Source organism: Suncus etruscus, chromosome 1 (genome assembly GCF_024139225.1).
Source record: "Suncus etruscus isolate mSunEtr1 chromosome 1, mSunEtr1.pri.cur, whole genome shotgun sequence".
NCBI lineage: Eukaryota > Metazoa > Chordata > Mammalia > Eulipotyphla > Soricidae > Suncus > Suncus etruscus.
The window spans coordinates 207645166-207667506 of NC_064848.1; the positions used below are offsets into that span (position 1 = coordinate 207645166).

General features: G+C 55.8%; 1 protein-coding gene across 1 annotated transcript in view; it reads right to left on the reverse strand.

Annotated features, from left to right (window-relative positions):
- The window catches only part of CCDC57 (coiled-coil domain containing 57), a 52660-nt gene that overhangs the window by 15279 nt on the left and 15040 nt on the right, over positions 1-22341 (reverse strand). Inside the window, exons 9-16 of the mRNA XM_049768783.1 lie at positions 20224-20386; positions 19557-19700; positions 16661-16829; positions 16314-16445; positions 14675-14772; positions 11521-11766; positions 9788-9944; positions 231-343 (exon numbers count right to left, since the gene is read on the reverse strand). Coding sequence (XP_049624740.1) covers positions 231-343; positions 9788-9944; positions 11521-11766; positions 14675-14772; positions 16314-16445; positions 16661-16829; positions 19557-19700; positions 20224-20386 — 1222 coding nt within the window. The remainder of the gene's footprint in view (positions 1-230; positions 344-9787; positions 9945-11520; positions 11767-14674; positions 14773-16313; positions 16446-16660; positions 16830-19556; positions 19701-20223; positions 20387-22341) is intronic.

Genomic DNA, 22341 nt, shown 5'->3' on the forward strand with positions numbered 1-22341 from the left:
GGGAAGAACCCCTGAGCACCACCGGGTGTGGCCCCAAAACCAAATAAAACCAAAACAAAAAAAACTAGTAATACCAGGTAGGTAACATGCGAGCGAACGATTGTACTTGAGACCAGGCGGCCTGTGACTCCCGTGGGGCTGCTGACAACTAACTGGCTGGGGCAGGATCAGCTTTCAGGCTACCCTGAAATCCTTGTGAGGGCAATGGAGCATCCCGGACACAGCATTACCTGAGTGGCACAGCTGGCCCGGTCCTTAGCAGGGCCGCAGTCCAGAGGGGCTGAGCCTGTCTCTCCTGGTTTTGGGGTCCCGGGGCTGAGGCAGATGGGGTGGCACGGTGTCCCTGGAATGAGACGGAGCATGACTGGGTTTCCCGGGCACTGCACTCTGGGCCGTTCCATCCTCCTGTCCTGACACGGGGGCTGGGGCAGGTGAAGGTGACTGGGTCCCACATGCAGGCACAGCCGAGCTTTGCAGCCTAAGATACTCGGGTCCCCTGGAGCCCATGTGGGAGGAACAGCCCCGTCCGTGTTGGAGACCTCACAGACACAGAGCCTGAAGATGAGGGGCACATGGGGTCCTGTGGGTGGAAGCAGCTCCCGGAGGCTGATGGGCCCCTTGTTTGGGGGCTGGTGGAAGCACTGGTTCACATGTGGGCAATGAGAGTGACACCAAGACATGGTTGGCTGCCGGGGGGAGGGGTGGGGTGCCCAGTCATGTGTCCCCCTTGTCCAGGCAGCGGAAGGATGGCGCGTGCCCAGGTGATACACCATCCTTCCTTGCATCACTAGGCCGAGCACTTATTCTGGGGTTAGCAGAGCCATGTGCAAGACAAGGCAGGACTGGCCACTTGAGTGGCCCTGGCAGGGCGGTAGGACGTCTTGGTGTCCTGTGGTGGTAGTGACAACTGTCACACACACAGAAGTTGAGGTTTCAAGAGCTGTGGAAGGTGCTGGGTCTAGACAGGTCTCTTTCTGTTCACTGGAAACAGATTTCTGCTTCCCTGGGAACAAAGCCTGTGTCCTGCCAGAATAACCTCCTGTTTTTATTGGGGTGAGGGAAGTCCCTCAAGAATTGCTCAAGGTGGGTGGCACAGTGATGGAGCAGCAGTAAGGCATTTGCCTTGCATGTGGCTGACCCAGGATGAGCAGTGGTTTGATCCCCCAGCATCCCATATGGTCCTCCAAGCCAGGAGCAATTTCTGAGCGTATAGCCAGGAGTAACCCTGAGCATCACCGGGTGTGGCCCAAAAACCATTAACGACAACAACAAAAATACAAGAATTGCTCAGGGAGCCTAAGGGTCCCCTCCCCATGCTCCACAAGCACAAGGACCAAGGGGGGCAGTGTTGCCCCGGCCCTATAGCGTCAGGTACCTGGGCCACCCCCGTCGGCCTCAAGAAAAGCAAGTACTGAAGATGCTATGAAGCCCGGGGCTTGTGTACGCCCACACATACCCACACATGTTTACACACACTCACACTCAGCTACACAGTGACTGGGAAGTGCAGGGTCTCAGAATTGTGCCTGGCACACAGGGACACTGGGGATTAGAACTTGGAACTGCAGGCCTCAAAGGCAGCTGCTTGAATTCCTTCCAGGTTTGCACTTTAGGACTGAAGGAGACAAAGGTCATATTCAGCTGTCCCCTCTGTGGGGTTTCAACAGCTTATCTGACTTGCGAATGGGCAGACATATCCGGAGTTTCAGGCCCTGATCTTATCTCAGGGGCCATTGCTGTGAAAAGTTTTGCTTTTCCCCTTCTCAAAAGTGACCCTACATGTTAAAAATAATTAAGCCTTCGGGATGTCTGCTCTCCCAGAGGAACACAGGAAGATCATCCTGATCACAAGGAAGCAGGTGTGAGGGGGTCGGCCCAGGGCTGCTTCTGCTCTGACCACTCAGGTGGCCGCCCTGGTCATGGAACAGCAGGAGGGCAACCCTGGTGCCCCAACAAGATGGGGAGGGATAAATTCTAGTGTGCAGTGGGAGGAAGGCCCCAGGGGTCCAGTGGTGCTGGGCAGCATCGGTTCTGGTGAGCTGTGCCCCAGAAAGTTCCCATTGGGGCCCCCAGTTCCCTGGGCTCCCAGACCCTGGTGGCAAAACATCTGAGGGGAGGAAGGCCCTGCCCTGCCCTGAGGGTGCTGCCCAAGGGCCTTACTCTGACCCTTGCTCACTTCTAGAAACCAGAGCCAGTCACTCTCAAGGTTCCTCAAATAGTGGGGCGCGCCCCCCCAGGGGGGGTGCGAGGATCCGTAAAGGGGGACACATTGCATTTGACCTTGGCAAACACTGTCATAACAAGCTAAACCCCGTGTTTATGTCTCTGTCTCTGGAGCTGAGAGTTGCTGTGTCCTGCTTCCAACCCTTTGAAAAGTCATGCATTGCAAAATGTGCTCATTGTAGCCATTAATCCAGACATCACCTCTGATTAAAAAATCAACTCAGGGCCGGAGAGATAGCATGGAGGTAAGGCATTTGCCTTTCATGCAGAAGGTCGGTGGTTCGAATCCCAACACCCCATATGGTCCCCTGTGCCTGCCAGGGGCGATTTCTGAGCCTAGAGCCAGGAGTAACCCCTGAGCACTACTGGGTGTGACCCAAAAAACATTAAAAAAAATTTTGAGCTGATTTTTTTGTTTGTTTGTTTGTTTTTGTAACACTCAGGGGTTACTCCTGGTAATGCTCAGGGGTTACTCCTGGCTATGCGCTCAGAAGTCACTCCAGGCTTGAGAGTCTATATGGGATGCTGGGGGATCGAACTGAGGTCCGTCCTAGGCTAGTGCTGGCAAGGCAAACACCTTACCTCTAGCGCCACCATGCCGGCCCCAGCTCAAATTATTTTATATATTTTTGTTTTGCAGGTTAAAGTTTTTTTTATATAAAGATACTATTTATCGTCATGCGGGGGGCACGAAAAATGTTTTCTTCATCCTAGGGGGGCATGACAGAAAATAATTGAGAAGCACTGCTCTAGACTCACCAACAGCACACAGGACCTGACTGCACCTTCTGAGGGTCTCTCACAATTGTCAGGGAATCTCTGTCACCTGACTCAGACCTGTCCCAGGACAGTAGAGAAGCTCCCAAGACAAGCCGGAGTGGTGGCCGTAAGGCTGCTGCCTTGCCCTCGCTAGCCTAGGACAACCCTTGGTTTGATCCCCTGGTATCCCATATGGTCCCCCAAGCCAGGAGGGATTTCTGAGCACGTAGCCAGGAGTAACCCAAGCGTCACCAGGTGGGGCCCAAAAACCAAAAAAGAACAAAATAAAAAGAACAGAGACTAGGGCCCTCAAGATGGAAAAAGCCAGAAGAGTGCGTCTAGAATACAGTAGAAGCACTTCCCAGATAAACCAGGCTGCCTTTCTCTTTTCTCCTACTTCCTCTACATTGCCAGAAAATTCAAGGTCAGGGCCAGAGATGTTTTTTTTTTTTGTTTTTTTTTGTTTTTTTTGGGCCACACCCGGTGACACTCAGAGGTTACTCCTGGCTATGCGCTCAGAAGTCGCTCCTGGCTTGGGGGACCATATGGGACACCGGGGGATCGAACCGCGGTCCGTCCAAGGCTAGCGCAGGTAAGGCAGGCACCTTACCTCCAGCGCCACCGCCCGGCCCCCAGGGCCAGAGATGTAAGACTGCAGGAAGGGCACTTGCCTTGTATATGGCCGACTTGGAATTCATCCCTGACACACCCCTGAGCACACCCAGGAGTCACTCGTAAGCACAGAACCAGGAATAAGTCCTGAGTACTGCTGGGTGTAGCCCCCAAATAAAAACAAATTAGGGGGCAGAGTGATATAGCACTGCGTGCAGGTGGGGGGCATTTGCCTTGCACGTGGCCGACCCAGCTTTGTTTCCGGCATCCGATAGGGTTCCTGGAGCCTGCCAGGAGTGATTCCTGAGGGGGCTGAGTGTGGCCCCCAAACAAAACCCAAAATCAACCAAATGGAAGAAAAAAATAATCAAAGCTGGGCCTGGAGAGATAGCACAGCGGCATTTGCCTTGCAAGCAGCCGATCCAGGACCCAAGGTGGTTGGTTCGAATCCCGGTGTCCCATAGGGTCCCCCGTGCCTGCCGGGAGCTGTTTCTGAGCAGACAGCCAGGAGGAACCCCTGAGCACCGCCGGGTGTGGCCCAAAAACCAAAACCAAAAAAAAAAAAAAATCAAAGCTACCAAATGTATGAAAGGACACGGGGCTGAGACCCATGGGGCACTGTGGGGCAAGGTGAGGGAACACAGCTGTCCCCAAAGTGCGAGTGGATGGGTAGCCAGGAAAGGATCCTGGGCAAAAGCCACAGGGCAGTGGTTGCACCTGCCAACCCTGGATTTGATCCCCAGTTTCTCACATGGTCCCGAGAACCCACCGCACACTACTGGGCGCAGCTAAAAACCCAAACTAAATATATAAAAGGAAGAACACAGTCAATATTAGCACCAAACACATTGAGAATTGCCGTTTTACATGTGAAAAATTCCACTTCCGGGCCTGGAGAGATAGCACAGCGGCGTTTGCCTTTCGTGCAAAAGGTCGGTGGTTCGAATCCCGGCATCCCATATGGTCCCCCGAGCCTGCCAGGAGCGATTTCTGAGCACAGAGCCTGGAAGAACCTTGAGCGCTGCCGGGTGTGGACCCCCCCCCCCCAAAAAAAAAGCAGTTACTGAGCAACAGAGAAGCACAGTGAATGTTGAAGGCCCAGGAAAAGATCAAACAGACCCAGGAGGGGCCAGAGAAAGCACAGTGGGGAAGGTGTTTGCCTTGCATGTGGACAACCCTCATTCAGTCCCCAACATTCCACAGCCTGCCAGGACTGATTTCTTTTTTCTTTCCTTTTTATCTTTTTTTTTTTTTTTGGGTGGGGGGGGTCACACTCGGCAGCACTCAGGGGTTACTCCTGGCTCTATGCTCAGAAATCGTCCCTGGCAGGCTCAGGGGACCATATGGGATGCCAGGATTCGAACCACCAACCTTCTGCATGCAAGGAAATGCCTTACTTCCATGCTATCTCTCTGGCCCCTTCTCTTTTCTTTTCTTTCCCTTCCCCTTCCTTCCCTCCTCCCTCCTCCCTCCTTCCCTTCCTTCCTTCCTTCCTTCCTTCCTTCCTTCCTTCCTTCCTTCCTTCCTTCCTTCCTTCCTTCCTTCCTTCCTTCCATCCTTCCTATTTTTGGGTCACACCCAGCAGTGCTCTGGGGTTACTACTGTTGTGCATTCAGAAATCACTCCTGCTAGGTTTGGGGACCATATGGGATGCCGGGAATCAAACCACCAGGGTAGGCCGTGTGCAAGGCAAATGCTCTTCCACTGTGCCATCTCTCCAGGCCCTCCAGGAATGATTTCAGAGCCAGGAGTAAGTCCTGAGTACCCAGATGTGGGGACCCCAGTCCCTCAAAATAAACAAACAGGTCCAGAAATGGAAGAGATACTTCTAGTAAAATTACAGAATCTACTTCTTCTCTCAATGAATCCTTATACACACACTCCTTGGAAGAAGCAGTTTCTCTTCTCTCTCTCTCTCTCTCTCTCTCTCTCTCTCTCTCTCTCTCTCTCTCTCTCTCTCTCTCTCTCTCTCTCTCTCTCTCTCTCCCTCCCTCCCCCCCACATGCTTCAGAAAGAAAATAGCCTTGGAAACAGCTTTGGAAGGAACAACATGAAACTTACACAATGGGAAACACACCAAGCACAAGAAATATCGATATGGATTGGGCCACAGATAGCTCAGCACATGGGGCCCTGTCCTGACCCTCGGTTCCAACCCTGGGACCCCAAAGAGTCCCCTGAGCTCCATGAGTGATCTCTGAGTGTGAAACCAGGAATAAGCCCTGAGCACTACTGAGCTTGATCCTCCCTCAAAAAAATAAAGTAAGAATGAATCCCTAATGCCAGTATAGAGCCCGACCCCAAGCCCTTTCTGGCTAAGCTGATGTGTGGAGACCGGGTGACCCCTGAGCAGGAGTGACTGTCCACAGCACCTCCACCCTGGGGAAGCAGGAGCCCTTAGCAGGGCTGGACGGTCCGTGGCCACTGGGAGTAAGGGGGAGCAAGAGCACTGTAGGGGTGTTGTGAAGGGAACAGCAGGTGGAATCTCACACTTCATAGATGCGCAGGGCCAAAGCCTCAGGCAGGACTGGCCGCGCTGCATTCTTGGAGACAGGGCCAGCTGGCAGGGGCAGCACTCACAGGTGTCTGAGCCGCCTGCACCTGCCACCTCCGCAATGTGGCCCAGCTGCCTGCTGGGTGCAGGTGGTGGTCCTGGAGAGGGGGTGGGAGAGCCTCAGGATCAGCTCTGCTCTTCAGCCAGTCTGCTTGATGGTAGGCACACTCGACTCAGTCATGATCTGCTTTTTTGAGTTATTTTTGGCCACACCCAGTGGTGCTCAGAAATCCTCCTGGCCAGCTTGGGGGACCTTATGGGATGCTAAGGATCAAACTAGGACAGCCACAATCAAAGCAAATGCCCTACCCCTGTGCTAAAGATTTAGCCTCATAATACTGATGATTTGGGGGGCAGTTGGGCCACACCAAGGGTACTCAGGGGTTACTCCTGGCTGTGCACTCAGAAGTGACTCCTGGCAGGCTCCGGGAACCCTATGGGATGCCAGGGATTGAACCTTGGTCCACTGCATGCAAGGCAAACGCCCTTCCTGCTATGCAATCACTCTGGAACCTGACATGATTTCTTCCAAGGACCCTGACATCGAGAATTGCCTGCCATTTTAAAATTTTTCTTTTTACTATTAGATAAGAACTTACTTGTATGTATGGTATTTTCCATTTTAATGTGCCCATGCAAACAAGGAATAATGCCACCTGCGTTATCAGTGCATTTCTTCTTTATCATCAGTCCCTGCAGGAGGCTGACCCCACAGTGCTCAGGCCTCTGCTGTCCTATCTTATACACGACCCACTCAACCACTGAACTTTAGTGGGCCCCAAAGAGCTTGTGTTTAGGAGCTGGAGAGGAGGTTGGCTCCTTCAGTAGGGAGGGCTCGAACCCCAGCATCCCACAAAGTCCCCCGAGTTCCAGTCACAGTGAAGTGATCCCTGAGTGCAGAGCCAAGACTGAGTCCTGAGTATTGCTGGGTGTGGCCCAAACCACTGACAAAGATAAGAAAATACTCATATTTAAAAGACAATGTTGGGGGCCGGTGAGGTGGTGCTAGAGGTAAGGTGTCTGCCTTGCCAGCACTAGCCAAAGAAGGACCACGGTTCAATCCCCCAGCATCCCATAGGGTCCCCCCAAGCCAGGGCGATTTCTGAGCGCTTAGCCAGGAGTAACCCCTGAGCATCAAAAGGGTGTGGCCCAAAAACTAAAACAAACAAACAAAAGACAATGTTTCAGGGCCGGAGACACAGCATGGAGGTAAGGCATTTGCCTTTCATGCAGAAGGTCATTGGTTCGAATCCTGGCATCCTATATGGTTCCCCGAGCCTGCCAGGAGCGATTTCTGAGCATGGAGCCAGGAGTAACCCCTGAGCGCTGCCAGGTGAGACCCAAAAACCAAAATCAAAAAACAAAACAAAATAAAAAAAAAAGGACAATATTTCAGGCTTACAATAAAAATTAGAGGCAGCGGTCAGAGCAGTGGTGCAAGTGGTAGGGCGGTTTGCCTTGCATGCACTAACCTAGGACAGACTGCAGTTTGATCCCCCAGCATCCCGTATGGTCCCCTAAGTCAGAAGTGATTTCTGAGCGCATAGCCAGGAATAACCCCTGAGCATCATTGGGTGTGACCAAAAGAAGAGAGGCAGGCAGAGGTTTCCCACCTTCTGCCCTTCCCTATGGACACTGACCAGACAATCACAGGCTCCCAAATCTGTCCACACATGCTCCTGATCAGGTGTGCTGTGGTTGGGACAGTCTGAGGACACAATGACGACAGTGTGTCTGAGCAGGTTCCCTGCCGAAGTGGCTGCCACTGCCAGCGCCTCTGGCTCCTCAGCAGCCACACACATTCAAGGCTCATGGAAGAGAGGAAAGTCAGCTAAAAGCTGGCCATCTGCAAGGGGAGAGAGTGGGATGTGCTTCCTGCTCATGCGTCTGGCCTTCAGCAGCTGCAGACAGAGGCCCTGAGGATTCTGGCCTCTCTGACATGGGACATACGGGGCAGGCCCAGGAGAGGCAGTGAGATCAGGGCAGAGCAAGGTGGGAGCAGCAGAAGTCAGGAGGTCTCTGCAGCTGGCAGAGCACCTGCTCAGACAGGAAACTCGATGGATGGTGGAGAGGAAGATGATTGGGGAAGGACAGGAGGGCTGAACAGTTGGGCGGATGTATACATGGGGGGGATGATGGATGGGGAGAGGACAGAAGGTCAGGGAATGGATACACAGATGATGGATAGAGATGGATGGGTGGGTGAGTGGGTAAGTGGATAGATGGGTCAATGGACAGATGATGGGTGGATGGATGAATGGGTAGACAGAGAGATGGATGAATGGAGAGATGATGGATGATGGGAGATGGACGGATGATGGATGATGGGTCATGATGGATGGATCATGGGTGTGATGGGGGCAATGAACTGGTGGGTGGATAGATGAATAAGTGAGTGGGTGAATGACTGGCTGAACTATTTGCTCTGAGGTCAGGCTGCACCCTGGAAGCCACCGTGGTCGGGAGCCGAGTTCTCTGAAAGGTCAGGGTGGCTCAGATACAATGGGAGAAAAATCGGGCTGTGTTCAGACCGGGGAGAGCGCTAGACGCTGATGGGATGGGATGGGATGGCAGGAGGCAGCGTCGTGAAGGCAGCCCCAGGGCTGGGAGCCGAGACAGAGGGAAGGGGCAGGCCTCTGACCAGACTGTCTCCCAGCAGGCCTGCGCTGTCGATGACCTATGTCCAGGGTCAAGCAGTGTCCCTCCACCTGTATCAAGCATGCTGTGGCCCTGACTGTAAATTCACAGCCCTGACGTAAGCAGGTCCTAGAAGCCCACTGGGGCAGCGCCCCATCATCCTTCCAGGGCAGGATTTGCCATCAGACAAAGCCTCCAAGGCCGGGTCACTTGGGGCTATTCCCAGGAACCAGCTGCTGCCCCCACAGCGGGATTTTCGGCTGATCTGTCCCCCTGCCCCCACTGAGCTCTGTTCGCAAGCAACTTAGCCCTCCTTTCCCTGCCTGCTGGGGGCCAGCGCAGGGCAGCACACCTGAGAGGATGTAAGTGAGGCTTGGCCCCGAGCTCTCCTGGGCACCCTGCCCTGCCTCCTGCTCTCAGGTGCCCAGACCTGCTGCCTGCTAAGTAGGTCGGCAGGGAGGGGTCCAGGCAAGGAGCAGGAAGAGGGGCGAGTGGCTCAGTGGTCACACCTGGTCCTGGACCCTGGTGCTGGAGCTCATCAGAGCAGGCATCTGGGGCCCACTGGAAGCGGGCCTTCAACCCTGCAGCAGTTGCCTGCAGGGACAGTTCCCGTGGGACCCTCGGCCTGTGCCCAGCGGGACTCTGGGCGGCCCCTGGCGGAGGAGGCTGCAGTGTCTGGATCCCGGGGACACTGCTTCTTTATCTCCGAGGCCCAGCCAGCGCATGGGAACACGCAGCCTCTGCTGCCCCACAAAGCTGCAGAGAAAGGCGCAGGCTGGCCAACCTGCGGCGTTTCTCTCACAAACTCGGCCAGGGGGCGGGCCCGGCGCGGATAAGGCCGGTCTGTACCCGTGACTCCGGGCTGGCCGCGTACAACAGAGGCTCTGTTCTCTGTTCTCCTGCAGGGACCCCACCCGCACCCCTGCAGCTGCCCTAGCCCGCTGACCCTGGGGGGGGGGGCGAGCAAGAGAGAGTGAGAGAAAGGGGGCCAGGCTCGCTCACCTGCGGGGGACCCCCGCTGCGCACGGAGTTTGTTCCCCAGTTCAAGCAGCTGCTCCTTCTCCAGGCGCAGCCGCTGGATCCTCCGGGCGGCCTCCTTCAGCCTCTGCTGCAAACGCAGCATCCCTGAGGGCGGCTGGGCCTGCTCTTCAGATGGGTCCTGCAGGGGCGAGGATGCCAGGGATCATGCCAGGCTCTCCCACCCCTCCCCTGCCCCGTCTCAAGTCTCCAGTGTGGAAAAAGGGACCAGCCGAATGCCCCCCACCCCCGGCCATGGACACTTCCCATAGGACCTGCCAGGCTGGGGGGCCCACAGTCACTGTGGGCACTGTGGGAGCTGCCCTCTGGGCACAAGTCTCAGCACCCTCTGGCCCTTGCGTCCAGGCCGCCAACCACCTCTGGGCTCTGTGCCCTCAGTCCTGTCCAGGGCTGGAGCCTCCCTCCGTACTCCACTTCCTTCCTTCCTCCTTTCTTCCCTCCCTCCCCTTCCAATTCCACCCTCCCTCTTCCATTTCCTCCTTCACTTCCTCCTCTACTCCTTCCCTTTCTTTCCTCCCTCACTTCCTCCTTTACTTCCTTCTTTCCATTTATTGGGGGGGGGGTGGCGGGTGGGACCACACCTGGCAGTGCTCAGGGCTTACTCCTGGCTCTGAGCTCAAGGGTCATTCCTGGTGGTGCCAGATAGAACCAGGGCTGGCTGTGTGCAAGGCCAGTGTCTCCAATGAACTAGCTTGGACCAGCCCCTTCTTTCTCTTTCCCTTTCTCTAGACTTCAGCCCCCACTCCCTAGACTTGCTGCCTGGACTCCCCTTCAGCTGGCCATGGACCCCAGGTTCCCATCACCCTGCCAGCTTTCAGAAAGTGGGAGGCCCAGGGGTGGGGACAGCACAGATGAGGAATAACCTAGACCCTCACCCCAGAGTGGACATCCAGTCCTGAGGGTCATCTGCAGGGGGGCCAGGGTGTGGGGAGCAGGGAGAGGAAAGGGAAGAACAGAACGTGGGGCTCAGTGTGAGGTGGGGGGAAGCGGGTGTCCTACTTAGACTACTCCTGGGACGCCTGTGAAAAGCCACCCTTGCCCTATTCTGGCCACCTGAGTTGGCGCCAGGACAAGGAACCAGCCAGGACCCAGAACACTCCAGAACGCCCTGTCCCAGCTCATTTCCTGGTGAGCCTCTTCAGGGCTGGCAGGTGCCCTGACTCCAGAGCTCTGCCCTGCTGGCACAGGAGCCCCTAGCTGGGCCTGGTACTTGGGCACTTGCCACCCTGGGTGGATAGGGGACAGGGAGAGATGGTCCTGTGGCACCTTTCCTGCAGGAGAGAGGCAGGCTCAGCCCCATCCCACACTCCAGGGACTTTCCAGGCCTGCAGCCCAGTGGAGCTCAGCAGGGCAGGGCGGGTGGGGCAGATGGGGTGCTACAGGGGTCCCCTGTGATTCTGTAAAGGCAGAAACGCAAGCGAAATTACTCCCGAGCAGCCCTGTGGGGCTGAGTGACAGTGAGTGACGCTGAGACACCCAGCTGCCAATGCCAGACCCTATGGGCACCCTGGATGCTGCCCTAGCCGTCCCCCGGGGGTCACCTGAGAGGGGTGAGCCGAGGGCAGATGCACAGCCCTCAGGGTCGGCCAAGCCAAAGGGGCCGAGGGTACGGAGAAGGGGTGCAGGTAGGAGGGGTGGGAGGGTGAGGAGGGGAGCAAGTTCTCCCCACTGGCCTTCAGCACAGGCTGAGTGCTCACCTCTTGCTGCTGTCTGCAGGGAACGCCAGGGCCTTCCTCGCTGCTCGGACCCCGAATACAGGCTGGGGCGCTGACCTCTTGCTGTTGCCCGCAGGGAATGCTGTGGCTTCCCTTGCTGCTGGTCTCAAGGTGCTTCTCCAGCTCAGCCACCTGTCCCTGCAGCTCCCGCACCTCCAGGTGCACCTGATCCACCTGGCAGGGCAGCTCACAGCGGATGGTGTCCAGGTCCAGGGGTTTCTGCATCACCTGGGGGGACCCAGCCAGTGCATGGCTCGGAGTGCAACCCCGGCTGGGGTGGGCAGCCCCGCTTAACTGTGGCTGGTAGGGAAGGTGACAGCGGGAAGGGGCCCTTTGAAAGCAAGGGTCACGTACCCTCGTCTCAGTCCTCACCGAACCTCCTGCACCCTGACCACCCTCCTGTCAAGTCCCAGGAGCAGGGAGTCTTCTGGGTGGAAGGACACAGGAGCTACTCAAGGAAATTTTTCCCAACTGGTTGGCTTGTGAGGCAGAGGCAGAGGAAGGGAGAGTCTGTTGGAAGCTGTCTTCCGGGTGATGGCATGTGCCCTAGTGTGAATGTGAGTGAGCGAGAAGGTATGTCAGTGTGTGGGTATGAATGTGTGTGCACAAGAGCATGTCAGTCAATGGCAGCATGAAGGGTTGTGTGAGTGTGAAGATGTGAGTGCACCAACATGTACGAGTGCATGTCAGAGTGTCAGGTGGAGAGTGTGTGTGAACGTGTGAGTGTGCGTCAGTGTCTCCCTTTGAGTAGAATGCTGTGAACGTGTATGTTGTGTATGTCAGCGTGTTAGGTGGAGAGCATGAATATGCAAGTGTGTGTGAGTATGTCAGTGTGTCCGTTTGATGGTGGATGAGTGAATGTGCATTGAACATGTGTCAGTGTGTTAGGTTAAGAGTGCGAGAGTGTGTGTACGAGCACCTGTGGTAAGGCCCACAGATGGAGAGCTCCCTTGCCTGCGCATATTCAGAACCTGAGAGAAGGGCCCTGGGTTCAATTCCTGAACAAAGCAGCAAAAACAAACAACTGGGACTAGAGCCGTGGCACAAGCAGTAGGACGACTGCCTTGCATGTGTTAACCTAGAACGGACCGCGGTTCAATCCCCCGGCATCCCATATGGTCACCCAAGCCAGGAGCGATTTCTGAGCGCATAGCCAGGAGTGACCCGAGTGTCACCAGGTGTTGCCCCAAAACCAACCAACCAACCAAAGAAACAAACAAAAAACAACAGAGAAAAGTGACCCAGCTCCCAGAACCAGGAGCAGGGAAGGGAGGGAGTCCAGGTGGCAGGTTGCTGGGGACAGCTATGCCCCCACAGGACAGGCTGTCTTCAGAGACTGTGGCTCCTGTGTGCAGACTTAAAGGGTCAAGCGACAGGCCTCATTTAGGGTGACTCTTGAGAAAGCTGCCCAAAGGCAGCCTTATAGACCGGGCCAGAGGAAAAGGCTGGCAGGGCCTCCTCAGTCCCACCACTACCACCAACACTGGCCACAGGCAGGGCTTGCTTGGGCCAGATGCAGAAAATGGGGCAAGTGCTGGAGTCTCCAGGGATGACTGTGGTGGCCAAGGGGCCTCAAGGGACTACGGGGCAGTGTCCACATGGAAACCCTGTCAGGCCTCTGTAGGCTTTGAGTCCACCATGCCCTTCAGGCAGAAAGGTACAGGAAAATGGGGTGAGTGTGCGAGACAGTGGGAAGAGGGAGGTTGCCTTTCTCAAAGCAGTGGGCTTTCTCCAGCACCGTATGATCCTTTCTCATGCGCCCTTTACGGCCAGCCTGCCAGGAATCATGAGAACAGAGTAAGCCTGAGCAAAAATAAAACAGGAGGGCTGGAGCAGTGGCAAAAGAGGTAAGGTGTCTGCTTTGCCTGCGCTAGCCTAGGACGGAGCTCGGTTTCATCCCCCAGCATCCCATATGATCCCCCAAGCCAGGAGCGATTTCTGAGCACATATCCAGGAGTAGCTCCTGAGCACCACCAGGTGTGGCCCCCCCTCAAAAAAAAATGTGGGAAGTTGTGGAAAGTTCCCCCCGCCCCCGTCCTGGAGAGGCTTCCAGAAAGAGTCCCAGGGCAGATAGTAGGGAACACACACACACACACACACACACACACACACACACACACACACACCACACCATACACCACACACACACCTCCAGCAGATCTGACATTCCACATCATTTCTCATGACTCAGGGCCATGAACTACTCTCATTTTGGGGGCTGTTGAGAGTAGCACACTCAGCAGTGCTCAGGGGTTCTTCCTGGCTCTGAATTAGGGATCATTCTGGCGGTGCTCAGGGGCCATATGGGATGCCAGGGTCACCTTTGTTTGGCTGTGTGCAAAGCAAGTGCTCTCCCATTGCACTGTGGCTTCTGTGGCAAGGAGGATACCTCCTGGGCCAGGAGCCACCCAGGCCTCACACTGCCTGAGGAGGGAGGAGAGGAGAGAAAGAGGAAGCCCGGCCCCAACTAGCTGGGAGGGCACAGGGGAGGGGCAGGAACCCCCATGTTGGCTCCATTCTTTTAGGTTTTGGGCTACACCTGGGGGTGCTCAGGGCCTGGCTCTGCGCCCAGCGATCATTCCTAGCGAGCCCAAGGGATCATTGGGGCAGCAGGGATCAAATCCAGGTTGGCCCTCTGCTGTGCTATGGCTCCCGTCCCAAAGCAGGCTCTGATCTGGGTGAAGAGGAGGTTCTGGAGAAGGCAGGGCTTGGGGCTGCTAATATGAAGACTCTGATGTCGTTGACTATCCAGTCCTACCCGATAGACACCACGGTGGGACTGTTCTGATGTCGCTAGATGATGCAGGAGCAGCAGTGTGTGTGGCCACGGGCAGCTCTGCAGACCCAGTGCATAGTTCCCACAACCGGGGAGGAGGTTGAGACACGGTAGGGAGAGGGTCACCAGGCACCCAGAGTCCCAGCCACACCTTGATGCCAGGGAAGGGGTCCTCACTGCTCACTGTCCAGGCTTCCTGGAAAGCCAGATCGGCTGAGGTCCTACTGCGCCACCCAGAGCCAAGATGGCATGACCCCCAACTTGGGACAGCCTGACCCCAACCTGAGTCTGTCTGACCCCTACTTGGGCCTGTCTGATACTTGTATGCCTGGACCTGCCTTCCGACCCGCCTGGACCTACCTTCTGTCTCAGCTGGGCCACCAAAAAGCTCAGGAGTTGCATCCTGTCACCCAGGCTCCTCAGCGCTAGTCCCATGGCGCCACCAGCAGGTAAGGCTCCTGCAGAGAAAATCTGTCAGCTCTGGGATACAGGTCCTAGTCTGCCTCTGCTCTCCTCGGACAAGAACTGGGTGCTGAAAGGTGGGAAAGTGTTATGCAGGCTACCGCTTCAGGAACAGTAGTGCAAACCACAGTGTCTAAAAGGAAAAAGGAGGGGGTGTACAGGGCCAAGATTGCTCAGAGACAGAGCACAGGCCCCACCTCCATCCCATACCACCCAGGGAAGGAAAAGAGGAAGAGGAGCACGGTGTGGTGAGGGGATGGTGGAAACGTGTGAGAGCCACAAGGCGTCATCACAACAAGACAGACAAACTAAGAGAGAAAGATAGATTCAATAATGAGCACCCTGGGGACGGAGCAGTGGCGCAAGGGTTAGTAAGGCGTTTGCCTTGCTCGCGCTAGCCTAGAACAGACCATATTCGATCCCCTGGCATCCCATATAGTGCCCCAAGCCAGGAGTAACCCCTGAGTATTACTGGGTGTGACCCCAAAAAAACAAAAAACAATAACAAAATAATGAGCACACGGTGCATGGAAAGTATGTGTCCAGTACATGATCCAGTACAAGGCATACAGTACAAGGGAGAAGACACAGTCCAGTACAGAGGACATGGTACACAGGAGAGAACATGGTCTAGTACAGAGTACACAGTACATGGGGAAGCAAACGGTCCAATACAGAGCACAAGGTACACAGGAAAACACACAGTCCAGGAGAAACTAGCACGGGACATGGTGGGGCAGAGCAATGGACTGGGCCTGAGCTGTGTCCCCACAGTCAGGTGGAAGTGGACTTCAAATGAAGCCATTTGGGGTCGGGGAGATAGCACAATGGTAGGGCATTTTCACGCAGCCGACCCAGATGGATGGCGGTTCAAATCCCGCCATCCCATATGGTCCCCCGAGCCTGCCAGGAGCGATTTTTGAGTGCAGAGCTAGGAATAACCCCTGAGTGCTGCCGGTGTGACCCAAAAACAAAACAAACAAACAAACAAAAAAAGAGGGACACAGGAGTGGTGGCGAAATTGGTAAGGTGTCTGCCTTGCCTATGCTAATCTAGGACAGACCACGGTTTGGTCCCCCACCCCAGGAGTGATTTCTAAGCACATAGCCAGGAGTAACCTGAGTGTCCCCTGGTGTGGCCCAAAAACTAAAAAAACAAACAAACAAAAACAAAACCCCCCCACAGATGAAGCCATTTGCTGAGGGTTTGGGGTCTGCCCCAGGCACTGGTTTCTTCCCAAGAGAAGGTCCCAGGACACAGAGGCCCATGAAAATGGGGGGGGGGGGGGGCATGGGCATCTGTGAGTGCAGAGGAGCTCTTGGAGATGAAGGTAATGTCCTTCATGCTACCAAAACAGCGAAGTCACTGTAAGGACCAGTCATATCCAAGTGGGCCCCACAGAGGGTGCCCAAGGTCATCGCATAACTGGGCATCTATGGGCAGAGGAAGAGAGTGGGACAGCAGGGTAAGGCTCCCCTGCTCAGAACCATCCACTTTTCCTACCTAGCAGGGCCAGGCGAGCCAGCCCTTAGCTCACCAGCACAGTCCTTCGTGGGGACACAGGCCAGCGACGTCTTGGAAGCATCCAACATGTCTTTCAGCTGTTCCTCTAGGCTCTTAAATTTATGCTTCAGGCTTTGTATTTCTGTCTCCAGGCCCAGAACAGAATCTACAGCAAGCACAAGAGTAAGCTCTAGGTCCAGGTACATTCTTATGTGTTCACTGCCTGTCTCTGCCTGCGGCCTCCAGGACACCCCAGCAGCCCTACTAGGCACATCCAGAGCCATCCGCCCTCACCCCGCAGGGGCCAGTCGTGGTACCACATGCCAATGCCCACCGCAGAGCACCGAGTGGCCCTCCCTCCCCTCCCTGCGCCCAGCTCACCGGGAGGGCATGTGGTTGTCTGGGCTGTCGAGGGGACCTGTGTCCCCACATGGCAGCTCAGCGCCTCCATCTCCTTCCTCATCTGGGTGATGGCACAGCGCAGGTTGGTGTTGTGCTGCTGCAGCCTCAGGATCTCAGAAGAGGGGAAGCCGCCAACTGCTGCCTCCTCCTGGAGCCCGAACAGTATCTGAGGATCGGCCCGGGGAAGAGGCCCGCCCTGCACCTGCTCAAACCCTCCTATCTGTCCAGCCCAACGGCTCAGAAATCCCCTTATCCACAAAGACAAGACTGAGAGCAGGTGCCAGGGAGACAGACCAGCACAGAAGGACCCTGGTACCCCACATGGTCCCCTGAGCCTATGAAGAGTGGTTCCTGCAGGGGCCAGAGTGATAGCACAGCAGGGAGGGCATTTGCCTTGCATAAGGCCAACCTAGATTGCATACTGGTATCCCAGCCTGCCAAGGGTCCCCGAGTCTGCCAAGGGTGATTCCTGAGCACAGAGCCAGGATTAAGCCCTGAGCATCATCGATGTGGCCTCAAAACAAAAGACTGAAAACTGGGGGACCTTTTTCCTTTCAGTCCCACTGGAGTGGCTGTAGTTGAGAGAAGCAGGGTGCAGGGATGACCCCCAATGCTGTGAGTGACACAGGTAGCCAGGGAGTGGCAACACAGGGAAGCTACAGGAACTAACTTGTGCTTTGCAAAGTCTGTGTTCCTAGGGTTCCCCCAGGGAAGGAACATGCCAGGGTCACACAAGGTGGGCACTAGGACACAGTCCAGACCCAGGACAGTGCCAGTGTGGGAGACAGGCAGGGGGCCAGGCAGTGGGCTCTGACCCAAGTAGCACAGAAGAGGTGGTTCCTCTAGGGGATGGAAATGGGATTTAATAAGCCAGAGCAACAAGGACAGCAGGCAGGCCTCTTGCCTTGCACAGGGCCAATTTAGGTTTGATTGTCCCCATTCTATAGAGTCCCCCCAGCCTGTCAGGAGTGAGCCCCTGAGTGCAGAGCCAGGAGGAATCCCTGAGCACCGTCCAGTGTGCCCCCCAAAATAAACAACTAAAAAACGAAAGGGTCTAGAGCGATAGCACAGCGGGGAAGGTATCTGCCTTGCATGTAGTTGACCCAGGTTTAATTCTTGACATCCCTTATGAGCCTCTGAGCCTACTGGGAGTAACTTCTAAGCACAGAGCCAGGAGCAAACCCTGAGCGCTGTCAGGTGTGGCCCCAACATAAAAAAGATGGGGAGGAGGGGGCCGGGCGGTGGCGCTGGAGGTAAGGTGCCTGCCTTACCTGCGCTAGCCTTGGAAGGACCGCGGTTCGATCCCCCGGCATCCCATATGGTCCCCCAAGCCAGGAGCGACTTCTGAGCGCATAGCCAGGAGTAAACCCTGAGCGTCACCGGGTGTGGCCCAAAAACAAAAACAAAACAAAAAACAAAAAAGATGGGGAGGACACCTTGGGTTATCAATCAGTGGGCAGTGCTGACACTGGGGGTGGGTGGACCGGACACTGAGTGCCCTAAAAGCCTGAAACTGTTTATCAACAGCTTAAGTCAAAATCAAACAAAACCCTGACAGCTAAGAGATGCATACTTTCCAAAGTGAGTTCTGCAGAGTGAGCTCACCTCCATCTTTCAAAGGGCTGGCTTGTGCCCCTCCACAAATGTGAGAGCAGGGAACATGTCTCCCAGCACGTGGTCTCATCCTACATGTCCAACCCCTGGACGATCTGTCTGGGTCAGTCATGATTGCCCCCTCCAGCTGCGAGGGCCCTTTCCTATGCACACTGTGTCCTGGATAGTGGGCACCGAAGCGAGGCTGGTGTGCGTCATGGGCCAGGTGAAACACCTGAGGGGAGAGGTACCTGACCGCTCTGACCACACTAGGTGGATAAAATGAAACTCAGAGCTTGGTCCTCGGTGCACTGCCCCGGGATCTGCCAATGCCCCCAACGACCCTGTCCAGGGCCAGGTGGTACAAGAAGGGCTGTTGGTTCTGGTCCTTTATGGGGCGCTTGACCATACCAGGGGTTCTGGGAAGCATGTGGCAGCAGTCTAGAGCCCTGGGCCTCTTGATGCTGTACCCCCAGCCCCAGTACTGACGTCACTGGTGAACACAATAACCAGACCTCCACGCCCTAGGCCCTCCTCACTGCTGCCTCTGCCTCACACTCCAGCAGAGAGCTCTAGGAGAGAGGAGAGACAGGAAAAGGAATGGAGAGGAGTGAGGGGAAGAAAGGAGAGAGAGGATGGGAGGTTTCTGGCCACACCAAAGGGTGCTCAGGCTTACCCCTGGCTCTATGCTCGTGTTACCTCTTTTTTTTGTTGTTGTTGGTTTTTTTGTTTTGTTTTGTTTTGTTTTTGGGTCACTCCCAGCAGTGCTCAAGGGCTACTCCTGGCTCTATGCTCAGAAATTGTCCCCAGCAGGCTCAGGGGACCATATGAGATGCCAGGATTCGAACCACCATCCTTCTGCATGCAAGGCAAACGTCCTACCACTGTGCTATCTCTCCGGTCCCCCGTGTTACTTCTATTTTTGTTTTTGTTTTGGGTCACACCTGGTAGCACCCAGGGGCTACTCCAGGCTCTAGGCTTAGAAATCGCCCCTGGCGGCTCAGGGGACCATATGAGATGCCGGGATTCGAACCACTGTCCTCTTGCATGCAAGGCAAATGCCATACTACTGTGCTATCTCTTCGGCCCTCCGTATTACTTCTGACTCTACTCAGAAACTACTTCTGGCAGGGTTCAGGGGAGCATATGGGGTACCAGGGAGCTAACCCAGGTCAACTGTATGCGAGGCAAGTGTGGGGTCTAATGCCAAGGGGCCCTCTGAAAGGACTAGGGGAAGAATGGGGAGTCTGCAGCTTGTCCAGGGGTCAAGGGACCTGCTCACCTGTGTGTCCTCCTTCTCCGGGAAAGAGGTGCAGCTCTGTATCTTCAGTGCCTCCACGGCTTTGTCTCTCTCCAGGCTCACGGCCTTCACCACAGCCTCTCGCTCACACAGCAGCCGCTCTGCCTCCTGCAGCCGGGCAGCCTCCTGGGGAGCAGGAGGGAGGGAGACTATCACCTATGAGAGACACTTTGGGAGCTGTGGAACCCGTGGGTGCCTACAGCCACCTTTGCAGGCTGGTGGGCAGGTGGGCTGTGGCTGTGCCCTGACTTGCCTGGAGACACACTGAACCCCCAGGTGCATTTTTATTGGGTCAGAGTGTGCTACGGGTTAGACAGTGGGGTGGGGTTGGGCTTGCTGTTGGGTCAGGCCATGGGGTTGGGTCAGGCCATGAGGCTGGGTTAGGCCGTGGGGTGGATCAGAGTTGGGCGGTGGGGATGGATTGGGCATTGAGGCTGGGTTGGGTCGTGGGATGGGTCGGGCTGTATGGTTGGATTAGGTCATGGGTTAGGTCAGGCCATGGAGTTGGGTCAGGCTGTGGGGTAGGATCTGATCATGGAGTTGGGTCGGGCCATGGGGGTATTTGGGCTGTGGAGTGGGTTGGGTCACCAGGTTGGGTCAGTCCATATTACCGGCTGTGTGGTTGGTGAGGACTGGCTGCAGCACATACCTGCTCCCTGGCTGAGGTCAGCTCCTGCACCAGGTTCTCTGTCCGTCTGTGCAGCTCTGTTTCCACATCGTCACAGCGTCGCTGCCAGTCCAGCTCCACCTGCACCTTTTCCCGCTGCAGGTTCTGCTCCCTGCACATCGACTGAGCCAGCTGCTGTCGGTACCTGAGGATACAGCCCACAATCATCTTCCCAAGGCCCTTTGGAGCAGGTGCCATGGGGTGCCAGGGCTGCCACACTCTCCATTCATCTCCCACCTACACCCATGACACCCCAGGATGGTGAGCAAGCAGCCAGGACCCCAGCACCGGGAAGAGATAAAGCACTCAAGGAAGGGGTCCTGTTTATAAGGGGGGAGTACCCTTACAGAGAGCCTGGCCAGAGAGCAAGGACTTCAAGCATGGGTCAGCCCAGGCCCAGCTGCTGAGAGTCCCAGAATTGGCCCTAGGCTCCCAAGAACTGCCTGCGTAGCTTCCCCAGGGAAGAGTGAAAGATTGCTGGGCTCAGGACAGTCCCACTAGACATCTAAGGGTACACAGGACTGGGAGGAGCTGCAGAGCAAGGCACAACAAGCCCAGCGTCCATCCAGTGAGGCTGCAAGCAGAAAAGAGATGGAGAGACCAGGGAACAGGAGAGGGACATGTCATAGGCCCGAGGGGGCATGACTCCCCCCTCGAGATGTCTGGCCATCTACACAGGCTGGGGCTTCTGGGGGACTTGAGTGCAGCTGAGCAGTGCAGGAAGCAGTGGGGAGCATGGAGCATGTGACCTGGGGGCATGAGGTCACCCCTGCCCTTGAGTTTGTGGGAAGACCCCCATATAGGATCATGCTGAGGAAGCTGAAATATGGAGTGTGAAGGCCATACAGAGACCCTCTGAGTCAGTCTATGTGTGGCCCAGAGAACCAGCCTCACTGGTGTGGCGTGAAGATTCTCCAGAAGCTGCCCCGGAGAGGATCTGGGTTGGCCCTGTGGGGTACTCGTAACCCCAAGGGAGGCCCACAGGGAGGAAATACAGCCTCTTGGGTGTTGGCAGAGGCCTGTTAGCCCCTCAGGATGCATGTACCCTGACCCTAGGCACAGCTCATGACCCCAACTGACATGATAGTTAGCTGGCGAGAATGGAGAAACCAGAAATGGCGACCCAGGGTTATAGCAGAAATATGGAGCACCTTGTAGCCACCATGACCCTGCCCCTTTGCAGGCTCCAAGCTCTGACAGCAAGAACCACAAGCCTTACCCAGGTACCTCAACAAATTAGCCCATCCTGCCCAGCCTCTCCCTGCAGAGGCCTCAGCAGCTACTACGGAAAGCAGAGATATAGGCATTGGTGAAAGCAGGTCAGTGTGGGGTCTAATGCTGAGCGGTGTCCCTCCAGGGTACAGGACCCCTCACACTCCATGTTAGGACATGCAGGGAACCAAGAAAGACCAGGAGACCCAAGACTGTGAGGCTCAGGCCCAAGGAACCAGCAGGCCCGGAGGCCCCCCATCTGGGGGGAGCAGAGCTAAATGGATCCAGTGGAGAGGTGCCCCTATGGAAGCTGAGACTAGCTGGGATGTCAGGATTTCTCTGAGGCTGAGACCCCAGAAGGGAGCCACCTGGAAAGTATCTCACAAACAGTCCTGGGAAGGCAGGGGAGGTGGTGGCCTGGAGCAGATAAGAAACAGTGAGCCAACAGAACCATCGGGGAGAGTGGGGCACGTAATGGTGTGTGCCAACAAAAGCCAGACCAGGGCCTGGGGAGATAGCACAGCGGTGTTTGCCTTGCAAGCAGCCTATCCAGGACCTAAGGTGGTTGGTCTGAATCCCGGTGTCCCATATGGTCCCCCGTGCCTACCAGGAGCTATTTCTGAGCAGACAGCCAGCAGTAACACAGAGCACCGCCTGGTGTGGCCCAAAAACCAAAAAAAAAAAAAAAAAAAAAAGCCAGACCAGGCAGGAAGGATGAGTCCCACCATCAGCAGTGCTGCACCCACCACCCGAACTATAGGCCATGGGAAGGTCAGCCCAGGCACAGAGCAGAGAGGAGGCGGCAACCAACAGGGGAAGATTCCTGGGCTGCACTGCATAAAAGTGGGTACAGCACTCACTACACAGATCGAGTAGACCCTTTATTAT